The sequence below is a fragment of the Rhinopithecus bieti genome, unplaced genomic scaffold, assembly GCF_001698545.2.
Source record: "Rhinopithecus bieti isolate Rb0 unplaced genomic scaffold, ASM169854v2 scaffold_12, whole genome shotgun sequence".
Taxonomy (NCBI): domain Eukaryota; kingdom Metazoa; phylum Chordata; class Mammalia; order Primates; family Cercopithecidae; genus Rhinopithecus; species Rhinopithecus bieti.
The window spans coordinates 248,889-264,044 of NW_016803028.1; the positions used below are offsets into that span (position 1 = coordinate 248,889).

The 15,156-nt window shown below is 44.1% G+C and overlaps 1 protein-coding gene across 4 annotated transcripts in view; it reads left to right on the forward strand.

Moving 5' to 3' along the window:
* Positions 1-15,156, forward strand: part of RFTN1 (raftlin, lipid raft linker 1) — a 207,154-nt gene that overhangs the window by 13,090 nt on the left and 178,908 nt on the right. For 3 of the 4 annotated variants that reach the window (XM_017879929.1, XM_017879847.1, XM_017880082.1), the window contains exon 2: positions 7,660-7,812. In XM_017879929.1, coding sequence (XP_017735418.1) covers positions 7,668-7,812 — 145 coding nt within the window. In that variant the 5' untranslated portion in view covers positions 7,660-7,667. Of the gene's footprint in view, positions 1-7,656; positions 7,813-15,156 lie in introns of all 4 variants that reach the window. The other variant, XM_017880015.1, reaches the window with a different exon arrangement.

A 15,156-nucleotide genomic window follows, 5' to 3' on the forward strand; every position in this document is an offset into this window, starting at 1 on the left:
CTCCCGGGTTCACGCCATTCTCCTGCCTCAGCCTCCCCAGTAGCTGGGACTACAGGCGCCCGCCACCTCGCCCAGCTAGTTTTTTGCATTTTTTAGTAGAGACGGGGTTTCACTGTGTTAGCAAGGATGGTCTCGATCTCCTGACCTCGTGATCCACCCGTCTCGGCCTCCCAAAGTGCTGGGATTACAGGCTTGAGCCACCGCGCCTGGCAGTTTTCCAGTGTTTTTATGGGCATCGTGGGAAGCATTTCAGAAACAAATTAGGATACTTTTAAAATAATAATTTAAACATTTTAACATTTAAAATGACACAGGACATTGTGCCCCATTGCTGGTCAGCTTCTTCTGGAGCCAAGTATTTGGCGATGTGCTGTGTTTGTGTGTGTGTGTGCATGTGTGTGTTTTGTTACAGATAAGTCTTGCTTTGTCACTCAGGCTGCAGTGAAGTGGTGTGATCACAGTTCACTGCAGCCTCGCAATCCTGGGTTCAAAAGAGCCTCTTACCTCAGCCTCCCAAGTTGCTGGGATGACAGGTGCACACCACCACACCCATCTCTGTGTTTTATATAACAGTGATTTGTTCAGAATGCTCCCGCATTCTGTCCAGACTTCTGGAACAGTCAGCCACACTGCACCATGGGTATCTCGTCATCGTCTCTGTGATCTCCCTGAAGGCAGGGCCTGGCCTTCCCAGTTTTAGTGTTTCCTAACCAAGTGCCTGACTCAAAGCAGACCTTAATAAATGTGAGTTGAATGAATGGATGGATGAATGAATTTGGAACATAAGCTCCCTCCCTCATGGAACTAATAGTTCCTGTAAGAAGCTGGTCCACCGTGTACCAAAGAGACATCCCACTTAAGGTTTGATTCAGCCCCAATTTTTTCCAGAACATCACCATTCAAGGGATCTTTGCTTCCAGATCATTTGCAATGTCTACCATCCTCTTCTTGCAGTTCGGGTCTCAGAACCTTCTTCTGATTTCTTTATTTTCCTCTTTAGAAAGCATCTAGTTCCTAATTACCCTTACCAATTTCTGCTGGGGAACTGTATGTATATTTTGATTATTTCCCCACTGTTTCACCATAGGAATGGGGAAAGGCCTCCTCTGTTTCCTCTACCTTTGAAGACTTCTAGGAAAGTTTTTCTTGGTACCTTGATGCTCGGGAGACCTATACACATAGTTTCAGGGATGTCTGCTGAGAAGACAAAAATATAAAAAGAGAAACAAATGCCTGAACAACTGTCAATCAAAGCTGATCCAACAATGAACTCACACATAAAATAGGTAATCTGATCAACATTAGGTGTCAATATGAGGTGAGCATAGGAGTTTGGAAGGGTGGAGCTGTGGGAGCAGGATGGAGCCTACATGAAGTACTAGGGGAGTCTCACTAGACACAGGTGACTTTTAGCATGTGTTTTTTACAAAAACAACAACCAGAGAAAAAGTCAGTGAATAGCACCGTTGGGCGTGATTCCACCTGGTGAGCTGATGCCCCAGTTGAGCAGGGGCTAGCTGATCTTTGAGAGGTCTCACTTTCCATACACCTCTCGTGGGGGCAGTATCTGGACATCCTGTGTGTTTAAAGGGAAGCATTTTATCATTAACAGGGCCCCTGCACTTACCATATAACCCAACAACCCCACTCTTAGGTATTTACTATAGAGAAGTGAAAACTTATGTCCATTTAAAAACCTCTATGCAAATGTTTATAGCCACTTTATTCATAATCAGCCAGTGCCAGAAACAACCCAAATACCCTTCAAAGGGTGAATGGCTGAAACAGGGGCCCTAAAAGCAGGCCACCTTCAGCAAGTGCCAAGGAAGCGGCAGGCCATGGTCGTTTTGAGCAGACTTGGTGTATAAGTTGCTTATGGTATAAATGAACCACTCCAAAACTCAGAGGCTTAAAACAACAACAGTAGCTTCTTTTGCTCAGGAATCTGCAGCTTTGGCAGGGCTTGGCGAAACAGCTTGTCTTTGCTTAACATGGCATCAGCAGCTTGACTGAGGCAGAAGATCTACTTCCAACATGGCTTGCTGGCAAGATGGCCAGCAAGTTGGTCCTGGCTGTTGGTTCCTCTCCACATGGGGCCCTCTTTGGGGCTACTTGAGCTTCCTCATGGCGTGGTGGCTGGATTCCAAGAGCAGGCACCCCAAGAGTTAGCAAGCAAATGTTCTCAAGTTTCTTAAGGCTGGGTCCAGAAACTGGAACTGTGTTAAATTCCATCAGATTCTATTGGTCAAGCCGTCGTGGAGCCCAGACTCAGGGTAATTGACATAGACCTCACCTCTCAATAGGCTCAATAGGAGGAATGTCAGTGGATTTTGGAGCCACATTTAAAAACCATCCTACTTACCATTTACCTTCCACCTTACTAGAGACTTTGACACATGTGAAAGATGTTCTTCCACCGAGAAGAACATCTGTGTGAGGGAATGTGCAGCACATCCGTGTCCTCTGTCTGCATCTGGCAGTACCATTCCTTAGACCCTTTCTTCTGCCTTCCCTCCCACTGCCCTCAAAAGCAACATACCTATCTTTTGCCTCCATCCTCTTGCAGGATTCTAGTGTGATCATGGTTTGGGAATGTCACATGGTAAACAGTGTAGCCTAGAAAACTCTGTAATAGTGTGCAAGTCACTGTTACAGCTTATTTTCCTACTTTTGTAAGCTAGATTTTGTGACTTGTTTTGAGCATACTATAGACATTTTTGGAATGATGCAAAAGTCTTTCCTATTTTGACAGGGGTGGGAGTTGGTGGAGAGGAACAAAATCCAGGGAGAAACAAAAGGAATGCAGGTGTGGTAGCAGGGAGCAGGGTAGCTGCCTCTACACAAAAGAGTAGGAGGAACTAATTCACACTAAGGTTTTGATGGCCAGCAACTACTTCCTGTGTCTGCCTTTCCAAAGAGGGCTGTGCTTTAGAAACAGTTGCTTAAACTAGGGTTGCACGCACTCCAGAGAAATCAATCTCTAAAATTTGAGATTCAAGCATTCAATGATATTACAGTTTTGGTGCTGGCTGGTATTTATTAAAATAAAAACTTGATACAAATTAAATGTAACAGAGTTTGAATGAGCAAAGAAAAATTTGTAAATCGGGCAGCCTCAGAACCAGAACAGGTTCAGTGACCTGCCTGAAACACATCCTGGCAGTGTTTTGTGTACCGAAAAGAGAAGTGAGGTACAGAGACAGCTGGCTTGGGTTCGTTGCCTGTGATTGACTGCATCTCTGCTGCTGTGATTGGCTGAGACTCAGCTATTTGTTACAGAAGTATACATCCTAAGTTAGGCTTTCACTTAGTTTACCTACTAAACTAAGTTGCAGTTCCCTATGTAATGACTCAAGTGTGGAGGCATCTGCAAGCCAAATTTGGTTGAATTTAACATACTGTTTAGCTTATTCTGTGTCTGATCACATGGATAATTTGCCCAGAGCCCCTTTATGTACTGTGATATCAAGCACAATGCCCTTTGAAATGAGCTGGGGCAGAAGCCTCAAGGTTGGGACAGTCTGATTGAAACTTTAAACTCAAAGTTGTGAATCCCAAGAGTTTTCTAATGCTTCTTGGTACTCTCCTGATCCCCACCCCAACCCTTTCCAAATCTTTCTTCTCATCCTGGTAACCTTCTCCTTTCTACTGTCAAGGAAACTGTAAATAAATTAAATATAAATTAAAAATTATAGACAAAATAAAATCATACTAAAGTGGTAGTGGCTACCAGGAGCTTAGCTTGTTGTCCTTTCCATGGAGATATTTGTCATTTCAAAGGAGATACTTAGGAAAGGTAATTCTGATTCAAAGGAATGAACCTCTAATATGAGAATTTACATAATAAGGTAGCAAAAGTGGGAGGATTTTTGAGGAACAGGTTCCTTCTTGGAGGTCTTCAAACACCCTGCCTTCCAGAGCAAGGCAGGTCTGCCTGAGTCTGAGGGGTATGGGCATGAGTGCCTTCCCTTGCTTGCTAGCCTATTCACTCCTCACTCAGCCTTGCTCCCATCAAGGTCTCCAGCAGGGCTCAGTATGGAGAAACTGCTGCCACCCTTTAGAACCTGCTGCCAGCCTGATAGAGAGAAGAGTCCTTTCTCCTCCCCAGGACTCTGTAGTGTATACACAAGTGGCTTTATTGGATAAGCTAGCATCAGATGAACATGCCTGCTGTAAATGTTGCTTCAGTTTTTAATTAGAAGAATTGAGACCCAGTACGTAGATGATTTTGTGTTTTGCCTTTATTCCATCCTAACATTACTGTTGGAGATGTATCTGTGCATTTGTAAGGTCACAAATTTATTATTTTTTAACCTTTTAGTATAACTATGGGAAAGCACACAAAGCAATACAGAGACTGCTCAGTAGCCCAGTAAATCGTCACAAACTGAGCACACTGGTGTAACTGACACCCAGATCAAGAAACAGCAAAGCTGGTACCCTAGAAGCCCCCTCATCCTCTATGCAGTCACTGTTCTCCCAAGGGTAACCGGCACCACACCTTCTAACACTGGAGATGAGTGTTGCCTGTTTTGTAACTCTGTAAAACAGGAGTAAGAAAGAATGTACTTTTTGTGTCTGGCTGCCCCACCCCACTCCTTTTGATTTTTGAGATTCTTTGATGTAGTGTATAATCCTAGTTTCCATGTTTTCATTGCTTTATAATATTTCATTGTGTAAGTATACCACAATGTATTTATCTCTTCCCCTGGAAGGTGTTTGGGCAGTTTCCAGGATAGGGCTGGTATGAGTAATGCTACTGTTAGCATTCTCATACGTGTCTTTTGATGCCCATGTGTGCACATTTCTGTTGGTATATACCCAGGAGAGGAATTTCTGGGTCACAGGATAGGCATGCATTCAGCTTTCCAACATGTTGTCAGTTTTCCAAGGTGGTTGTACCAATTCACACGCTCACCATCAGTGCAGGGGAATTTCATTTGCTTCTTATCCTTGCCAACACTTGGTATTATCAATTTTTTAAATGTCGAACTATTCTGGTAGATGCCTGTTAAATCTCACTGTGGTCTTCCCTTCATTTCCCTGATGAGTCGTGAAGTTGAGCTTCTTCTCATGTGTTCCTTGGCCATTTGCATATCCTCATGGGTGTTTGTTGAGGCATTCCACCTGTTTGCTGTTGGGTAGTGTATCTTTTCCTTATCAATTTGTTAGGCGCTCTTTGATTCATGGTGGATGTGAGTCCTTTGTTGCATGAATGCATTAGTGTGCAGGAGCCAACACACACTGGCTTTTGAGAGCTGATTTTAGCATCTCTTCCCCACTCTGCCTTCCGTGGCATCATGTTTGGCAGCTTGAAATCTGCCATGGTGGGTGTGTTTACACCATAGAAATAGGCAAACTACAAGTCGGGGTTTCCTGTCTTTCTTGGAGAGCTGGTTTACCAGTGCACCACTTGACAAGTGCATTGCAAATAGCTTATTTCAGTCTCTGGATTGCCTTTTCACTCTTTAATGTGTGTTTTGAGGAACAGAAGTTTTAAATCCTAATATAGCCTACATTATCAAAATTTTCTTTTGTAGTTAGAGCTTTTTGTGTCCTCTTTAAGAAATCTTTGCCTCCACCCCCATATTTATTTATATGGCTAGCTAATCATAATCAATTTTGCTTAACTTCCCCCCTACTGAAGCAGCACTGCCACGTACAGTTATAAAGATTATTTCCAAGGAGAGGTGCAGGGGCTTAGATCCAGACCTTGCTGTGCTCAGTAAGACATGGCTGGGACAGGGTGCATTCCTTAGAGGAGGGGGCACCTTTTTCGAATTCTCACAAAGGCACCATATGGGCTAGTGGTGGGCCCAGATCTCTGACACCCTAAACCCCACACTGCCTCTCCAGCCTGCCAAACTGCACTGCCTGCCCTTTCCCTTCAGATGGAGCAGCTTCCTGCCTCCATGCCTTTGCTCTTGCTGTGCCTCCATCTCTACGTCATCACATTTGGAGTCTGTCCAGCAAAGCCCATCTCCAGGCCCCTGCCATTTTCCCATCTTGTTATAGCTTGAATGTCCTCCCTCTTGTAGTAGGCTAACCTCCTTGAGGGCAAAGACCACATTGTTTGAATCGCTGATAATGCTTTGCCCATAGTAGGCATGAGTAAATCTGCATGAATGAGTGACTTGGCGAGCCTTTGGGCTCTTTGCAGAGAGTAATAGTGCACATCTCGACGGGTTACCTCTTCCCAACACTTAGAAGCTTCCTTGTCCATTTCTTTTCTGCTTTGTCCCAGTGGATGCCAGCCGGCTTGCTTTTCAGCAGTTAAATATGCAGCCCTTTACATATCAGCTGTTTCATCTGCAGAGCTACAGAGTATTTTACAAGTAATCAGTTCATGCAGATTGCACATAAATCATGTCTGCTCTGGCCCTTTGGATTCTAATGTTCCCTTATTAAGGCATAAGTAAGCCTTCCTATTCTCATCCATTCTTTCAGACTTTTTTAAATTACTGAAAAGTAGAGCCTAGTTGTCGCTACACCACCTCCTTCCATTCCACCCACCCCATGCCCTCGTTGCTTTTTTGAGGTTCAGTTTGTTTTTCTGGAGCTTGCCAAATTGCCTTAGGAAGCTGGGTACCTTGAAAATGAATTAAGCAAAAGGAAATTCTTATCTCTAAAAGGAAGTGGTCACTGTGTTTCTGTGTGTGATGTTCTTGGCTGGTTAATATTTTTGTGAAATATGTTCTGATGGCAGCAGTGGTACCCCAGAGAGGAGGGAAGCATCCGTTATGCTTTGTACACAAAAGCAAAATCTCTTCTGCTGAAGTGGGAGGAGTGGATGAAAAGCTATTTCATGAAAGTCATTCTACCCAAATAAACAGAGAGCCTTCATTGTTTTTCGTCCCATGGAAGATTGGAAGCTCAGCTCACCTTAATGTGCCCATTACTTTAACATTTCTTTATTTTCTTTTCAAACTGGAACTACAGATTTTTGCTCTAATACACGTGGATTTCTGCTTCCAATTGCTCTATCCCTGCTATTAGTGTTCAGTCAGTTTTCATTTTGGTCTAAAATGACTCTCTAAGAGCTTGGAAGCATACTATTATTTCCTGCAGTTTGGTCTAAAATGAAGAAAAGGGGACTTTCAGACAAGGCCCATAAAAATACCACCATCTACTTTTAGAGATGTTTTATGAATATAAATTTCCTGTCTAAATAATTACTGTTGAGGGTAGAAAGGACTTGGAGTTTTGAAATTGTAACAACAACTTATTCTGTCTTAGCAACCACAGTGAAGGTGACACGTCTCTTGTTTTTTATAGATGGGCTGACATTATAATGCACTGTATTGCTTTTTAGATCCCATTTTTTATGCATGGATACAGATTATAGTGGAACTGAGGCAGTGGGAGGTATTATTTTCCTCAGATGGGGAAAAAAAGATATAAAACAGGTATGCTTTTGGTGTCATTTTAAAAAATCTCAGGACGGCTGGTAATAGTATCTTAGCAGAAGGAGAAGCCAGCCTGGATACTGAGCACAGTCGTCTGTGTTCAGGTCCTATATTAAATTATACCCTCAGTTTCATAAAGGCTGAGGTCTGCCATGTATTCTTCAGGAAAATTATGGCGTCTTTTATACTAGGGTGTTTAAAGACAAAATCTCAGGAAAAAATCACCTCCCCGCCTTTTTCCTTTGGCCAGCAGCTGCTGAAATGGGTTGCGGATTGAACAAGTTAGAGAAACGTGACGAAAAACGGCCTGGGAATATTTATTCAACTTTGAAGAGGCCTCAGGTGGAAACCAAGATAGATGTGTCCTATGAATACCGCTTCCTGGAGTTCACAACTCTGAGTGCCGGTGAGTACACGGGCTGTGCACAGACACGGGCAGGTGGGGTCTCCAGCAGGGGCCTACAGGGGATGGGGGTGCTGTTGAGAGAGCTGGATGGGGTAGGGGCTGTGAAGAAATGAAAAGGGCAGGCCTGTCTCAAGGGGGCAGCTTACAGAGATCCAGATTTTTATGTGAAATCTCTCACTTTTTAAAAAATAGTGGCTGGGCGCGGTGGCTCACGCCTATAATCCCAGCACTTTGGGAGGCCGAGGCGGGTGGATTACCTGAGGTCAGGAGTTCAAGACCAGCCTGACCAACATAGTGAAACCCCATCTCTACTAAAAATACAAACAATTAGCCAAGCGTGATGGTGGGTGCCTGTAATCCCAGCTATTCAGGTGGTTGAGGCAGGAGAATTGCTTGAACCCAGGAGGCGGAGGTTGCAGCGAGCCGAGATTGTGCCACTGCATTCCAGCCTGGGAGACAGAGCGAGACTCTGTCTCAAAAAAAAAAAAAAAAAAAAAAGCAACTAATTACAATTTTAACAAATGAAAATCATGTGTGAGCCAAGCAATACATATGGATGGGCTGAATTTGGCCCATGAGCCAACCAGTTTGCAGACTGTTTCATAGCAAGCCCTGTGGAGAAGGAAGGTTTGCTGTCTCTCCTCGTATGAAACTTCCTGTCCACCCAAATTCACCTGCCTGTTGTCTGCCATCTCTCAAGAGGGCTCATCCATCTGGGCTTGGCTTTGCCTTGGCTGAGCCAGAGGGAGTCGGGTCACCTCCCATATGAGTGTCCAAGGACTAAGGAAGCAGGGAATAGCCCATGAAGACTGGGAAGGGATGGTCAGCATCAGCATCAGAGCATTTGCTGAACACCTGCTGTGTGCAGAGTGTTGGGCCAGTGTTGAGGGGGGAAGTCATGAGGCATGTCCTGGCATCTTGCAGTGTTCTATCTGACGGGAGACAGAAGACTCATACAAATGAAAAAACAAAAAGAACTCCACAGGTTTTAATAGTGAGTTGGAAAACATGTTTTGGATGTTTTGGAAGAGAAAGAAAATGCTCTTCTTTTTGGGTCCCAGGAGTTTGAGAGCAAAAACTGGGCACTATGTAACGAAGTCATCTGAATACATTTTCTCCCTGGGCTTCTGGGTATACTTTAAGCTTCTATGATTGGAAAGGAGAATGAGTGGAAAAAGCCCTCAAGTTCATAGATTTGAGTCCTGGCTCTGCTTCAGAGTAACTGGGTAAATCACCGAGCTTCCCAGTCCTGTAGTGTCTTCATCCATAAAAGGAACACGGGTGTCCACTTCATGGGGCAGTTGTGAAGATTAGAAAGGTAGATATGTATGAAGCTCGTGGCACAGTGTCTGGCATGCAGTAGGGTCTGCAAATGTTTCTCTTCCTCCCCTCCTCCCCGACTACTCTCTGCTGTGACTATCTCTGTACTGAGGCTCCAATTGCTTCTTGAGCTCTGAGAAAGGACAGCTGAGTGTCTCTGCAGGGACATTCTGTGCATCCCCTGCAACAAGTCACCACAACTGAAGCCAGCATCTTCCTTTTTCAGATTGCTTCCTTCCAGTGCCCTTGATGAGTCAGTCATGCCACCACCATCCTCTTACATGTGCAGATACCTATGACCATGGTTTCCCCCTGCGTGTAATTGCCATTCCTTCGCCCAAGCCTATTAAAACCATGTCTGTAAATGCCTCTAATATAGCTAATGTAACACACAATTATTTGGAGCATTTGGTCATGCATTTGGTCCTCCATTTATTTGTTCAGTGAATAGTTAAGTGCCTACAATGTGCTGGGCATTGTGGGAGGATTAGGGAAAAACAGAAGCATGTTTAAGAGAAAAGATTGGAAGGAAGTATTTAAGTATTAGGATGCTGAGATGATGGGTGAATTCTTTTTTCTCCCTTTTGCAGTTGTGTTTTTTTTTTCATCGTGGTTATATGTCTTTAATCATGATGAAGACTAGCTTTGCTCCCAAGAACCTTCACAAACACATGAAGTTTCCATGCAGTGCTTTGTCCCCCACTGCTTTGTAGCTGGTCTCTGAATGATTTCCCTGACCTCCTTATTTGTTTGTTTCCCTGAGCTTCAGCTGCAGCATCCACACTGCTTTTGTGCATTGTGCTGTCCTTGATGGAATTATCTTTTGTTTTCTGATTATGAAATAAACATATACCCATTATAATGGACTAGGACAACACTGGCGGACATCCCACATGGCCTCCCTGCTCCTGCCCTCGTCCTCCTACAGATCCTGCCAGTCCTCTGCTCAGAGCTTTCCTGTGGCTGTTGCCACACCAAGAGTGGCACAGCTCCCCTTGACCGCATTCTCCCACTGCTTGTCTTTGGTGTTCCGCTGCTTTTGCTTTGCTCTTTCGTGAACCTGCCAGTCCTCTTCCAGGCTTTTGCACTGCCTGTTACTCTGCCTGGAAGTCCTCCCCCAGGATCCCCTTGCTCATCTTCAGAGAGAACAGGGTCCTTCTCTCTGAAACTTTCTTTGACCACCTCTTTAAAATTTCTACCTTCTTCCCAATTCCCCATGTCTTTCCCCTCTTGATTTTCTCCATAGCACTTCTTACCATGCAGCCTGCAATATATCTTGCTTATTGCTGTTTGTTTCCTCTTTGTTGTCTGCCTTCCTTCATTAGAAGATAGAATCCCTTCCCATGAGTGCAGGGATTTTCTCTCTTATTCTCTGCTGCTTCCTCAGTGCTTAGGACAGTGCCTGGCACTTAATAGATAATCAGCAAATAATTGCTGAATGAATACTCACCGTATGTTTTTGAATCCTGCTTTTATGTGACTTAACATTGTACAGTGAGGTGTGCACCTGTCATGCCTATGCTTGGAAAGTATGATTTAATGGCTATATATGATTTAATCACTCAGTATACCATAATTTATTTTGCAGTCCCCTTTTATTGGACATTTAAGTTATTTTGGGCTTTGGGCTATTACAAATAATGTTGTGATAAGCAATGTTGTCCATAAATCTTTGTACACATTTCTGACTATTTCCTCAGGAATTACTGAATTGAGGGATGTGAATGTCGGCACTCTTGATAAATTGCCCAGTTGCCCTGTAGATAGGACCTGCTTGTGTAAAACACACATCTGATTCTGCACAACTCTTTAGGGGGCTTCCCTGGATGGATGAAGTTGAGATTCAAGCCAGAGCTCAGGGCTTTCTGTAGCTTGGTCTTGCCCTTCGTAGATCCTCTCCCTATTGTTCCCTGGAGGACAGTGTGTCACGGCATTGCCTGCCACCCCTGCCCAGGACCCTCTTTTCTCTGCTTCTCTGATTCAGTGCAGGCAGCCCTTTCTGCACAGGCCCCCACCTCTTACTGCTTGCTAGGACCCCACCCACCTGGATTTGTTCCTTCTTGACAACCATTCTATCAGAATTACTCTCTTGTGCACGCCTGTAGTTTGTCAATACCGTCCTTTTGACACTTTGATTACATCATATATTAAACGTATTTGTGTTTCCCTGGGGGCAAGGACCAAGCCTTGTTTATTTTTCTGTTTGTCTTCCTTGTTCAGCTTTCTAGCTGAGATGAGCCTGTTCTGCATAGTTGGGTCCTAGTAAACCTAGAACTAAATGCTGACTCCTTTCCCTGGCGGTCTCTCATGTTTTTCTTCCAGGAGTTCTAATGAGATTATTCTTTATTCTCCAGAATAGAGCTGACGTTTGTTGAGTGCTACTATGTGCCCAGTCCTGTGATAGGACATTACGTCTTGATCTCATTTTTCTTTCTTTCTTTTTTTTTTTTTTTTTGAGACGGAGTCTCGCTGTGTCACCCAGGCTGGAGTGCAGTGGTGTGACCTCGGCTCACTGCAACCTCTGCCTTTCAGGTGCAAGCAATTCTCATGCCTCAGCCGCTTGAGTATCTGGGATTCCAAGCATGCACCACTACACATGGCTAATTTTGGTATTTTTAGTAGAAACGGAGTTTCACCATGTTGACCAGGCTGGTCTCAAACTCCTGACCTCAAGTGGTCCACCCACCTCGGCCTCCCAAAGTGCTGGGATTACAGGCATGAGCTACTACACTGGCCTGATCTCATGTTTCTGAAATTTTTCAGCTTTATCAAAGTATAAATGAAGTAAACTACATTGCACATATTTAAAGTGTTCAAACCCATAAAACCCTCACCACATCAAGATGCAGAACATTTCCATTGCCCCAGAAGTTTCCTCATGCCCCTTTGTTATCCCTCCAATCCCAAACAACCACTAATCTCCTCTCCGTCACCGATTTTTTTTTTTTTTTTTTTTTTTTTTTTGAGGTGAAGTCTCGCTCTGTTGCCCAGGCTGGAGTGTGGTGGCACAATCTCGGCTCACTGCAATCTTCACCTCCTGGTTTCAAAGGATTCTTGTGCCTCAGCCTCCCGAGTAGTTGGGATTACAGGTGCCTGCCACCACGCCCAAATTTTTTTTTATTTTTAGTAGAGACGGGCTTTTGCCATGTTGGCCAGGCTGGTCTTGAACTCCTAACCTCAGGTGATCTGCCTGCCTCAGTTTCCCAAAGTACTGGGATTACAGGTGTGAGCCACCTCGCCCGGCCTCCATCACTGAGTTTATTTCCCGCAATGTTATATAAATGGAATCAAATAGTATGTACTCTTTTTCAAAACCTAGCTCTTTTTATTCACTCAGCTTACTCACTTAAGATTTATTTCTGTTGTTTGGTGTGTTTTCTGTTTTACTGCTGAGTAGTATTCTGTTGTTTACTTGTACCACAGTTAATTTTTCTATTCACCTCTTGATAAACATTTCCAAGTTTTGGCTATCACAGGTTAAGTTGCTGTGAACATTTGTCTTTGTGTGGCTTCTTATGTCGTTTTACGTTTGCAGTAACCCAGTAAGGTAGGTGGATAAACTCATTTCTTTTTGCAGACAAGGAAATGGATGCTCAGTGAGGTTAAGTAACTTGCCCAAAGAGGTAGGAAGTGGCAGGGGCAAGAATTCGAATATAGAATTCTAGAATCTTGGGCATCAAAGCTCTTGTGATGCCAGACTGCAAGATGCTACACAAATAGGCATTAACACCAACTGGAATGTTGTTGTTAGAAAACTTATCATGTTGAATGGTATAAGACGATTCCTCCCCCATAAGATTTTAATCCCAGCAGATTTTTAAATGACACTCTATACACTTATTTTTCATGGAGAAGATGATTATTTGACTCTTAGGCAAATACAAGTCAGGGAAAGGGTATCAGCCCATGTCCACCTGATGGCTTAGGTAGGAAGGGTGCCGTCATGTGCATTTGCAAAAAAGTCAGGATCAGCTGGACGTGGTGGCTCATGCCTGTAATCTCAACACTTTGGAAGGGCGAGGCAGGTGGATCACCTGAGGTCGGGGGTTCAAGAACAGCCTGACCAACATGGAGAAACCCCATTTCTACTAAAAATACAAAATTAGCCGGACGTGGTGGCACATGCCTATAATCCCAGCTACTCAGGAGGCTGAGGCAGAATTGCTTGAACCTGGAAGGCGGAGGTTGCGGTGAGCCGAGATCACACCATTGCACTCCAGCCTGGGCAACAAGAGTGACACTCCATCTCAAAAAAAAAAAAAAAAAAAACAGTCAGGATCACAGTTAACACTGTTGAGTTTGTCCCTTGCCTAAAGCTCAGTGCTGTTGTTGAAGATACTGGAACATGCAGCCCCACTTGTGGGGTTGGCAGAGGCAAAAGCAGCAGGAATCTTACAGTGAAGCACATAAGCTGCCAAAAATCTCAATTCTGGGTGATTTGATTGGGTCTTAAATTTTCAATTAACTCTGGTCACCGAGGGATGAACCTGCCCTTTGATGGGTTTCATCACAGACGGAGGCCCATAAAGCATCACAATTTCTGCAAAACGGTACCCCATTATGCCTTTTATGTGAGCGTTTTGCCAGCCTCTCTGTGCCAGGCCACTCTAACACCACTTGAAAGCTACCTGTGTCAGCTCTGTGAAAATCGACTGTGTTTTATGCACATTTGGTGCCGGGTACAGTTGGCACGGAAAGCAATCTGTGTAATGAGGCCAGTGCCCAGGGCTTGGGCCTTCCTTGAACAGCGCAGTCCTGCACTGACTAGTACAGGAGCCACCATCACATGGTATTTATATGTAATCATTAATCAAAACAATAAAATATTCAGTTCTTCTGTCACACTAGCCACATTTCAAGCACTCAGCATCCATGTGTGGCTGGTGACTCCTATTGGACAGCGCAGATAGAGAACGTTTTTATCATCGTCGAAAGTTCCATAGGATAGCACCGTTCTAGTCTGTTTTCAAGAGAGGAAAACTCGGTTTCAGGTCAGAATCTGTGTCTCTAACTCATAACAATGTACCATTTTATCATGAAGATTTGCCCTTAGGTTCATAGTGACCATAGGAGGATTCATTGATTCCACAAATATTTATTGAAGGTCAACCTTGGACCAGATGCCATGTCTTGGGGACATGTGGGTGAACCAGACAGGAGGCGTTCTTGGGTTGCCTTAGTCAGCTCAGGCTGCCATAATAAAATACCACAGACTGGCTTAAACAACAGATGCTTATTTTCTCATAGTTCTGGAGACTAGAAGTTGCTACCCTGGAGATCAAGGTGCCAGCATAGTTGGGTTCTGGTCAGGGCTCTCTTGGCTTGCAGAAAACAGCCTTCTCATTGTGTCCTCACATGGCAGAGAGGGAGGGAGGAAAGATGGGACTTGAGGGGAAGATAGAGAGAGAGCGAGAAAGAGAGAACAGGAGTGAGCACAAGCTCTCTTGTGTCTCATCTTGTAAGGACACTAATCCCATCAGATTAGTGCCCTATCCTTATGACATGATTTGACCTTCATTACTTTCTTACTCCAAATGTAGTCAATTTAGGGGTTACGATGATTTGGAAGGACACAGTTCAGTCCGTAGCACCAGACTATAGATTGGTACTTTACTTTGGTTCAAACTCTCTTACAGATGAAGAAGCAGTACTTGATGCTAGAGTAAAGGAGACAGATGGGATGGTGGCGGCCCAGGCTTGATGGAGGAGTCTGTGTGTCAAGGAAGACTTGAAATCCTCAGGTGGATTTGGAGTTTTATGCAAATTTGGTATCAGGCACAGTTGGCTGTTAGTCAGGCAAAAGATGGGAGAAGAGGGTGGAAGAAGATAATCTTTTCACGAAGAGGAGACAACTTGTGGGAGGGATCAAAACGCAGAGATAACACTGCATATGTGGGGAACCACAGGCAATTCAGTTTGGTTGGAACATGTTCTTTGGGGGAGAAGGAAGTAGGTCCAGATGATGAAAGGTCTTAGGTGTTGGGCTGAGGAGTCTAAGCTCAAAAGCACTGAAGGTTTTTAAGA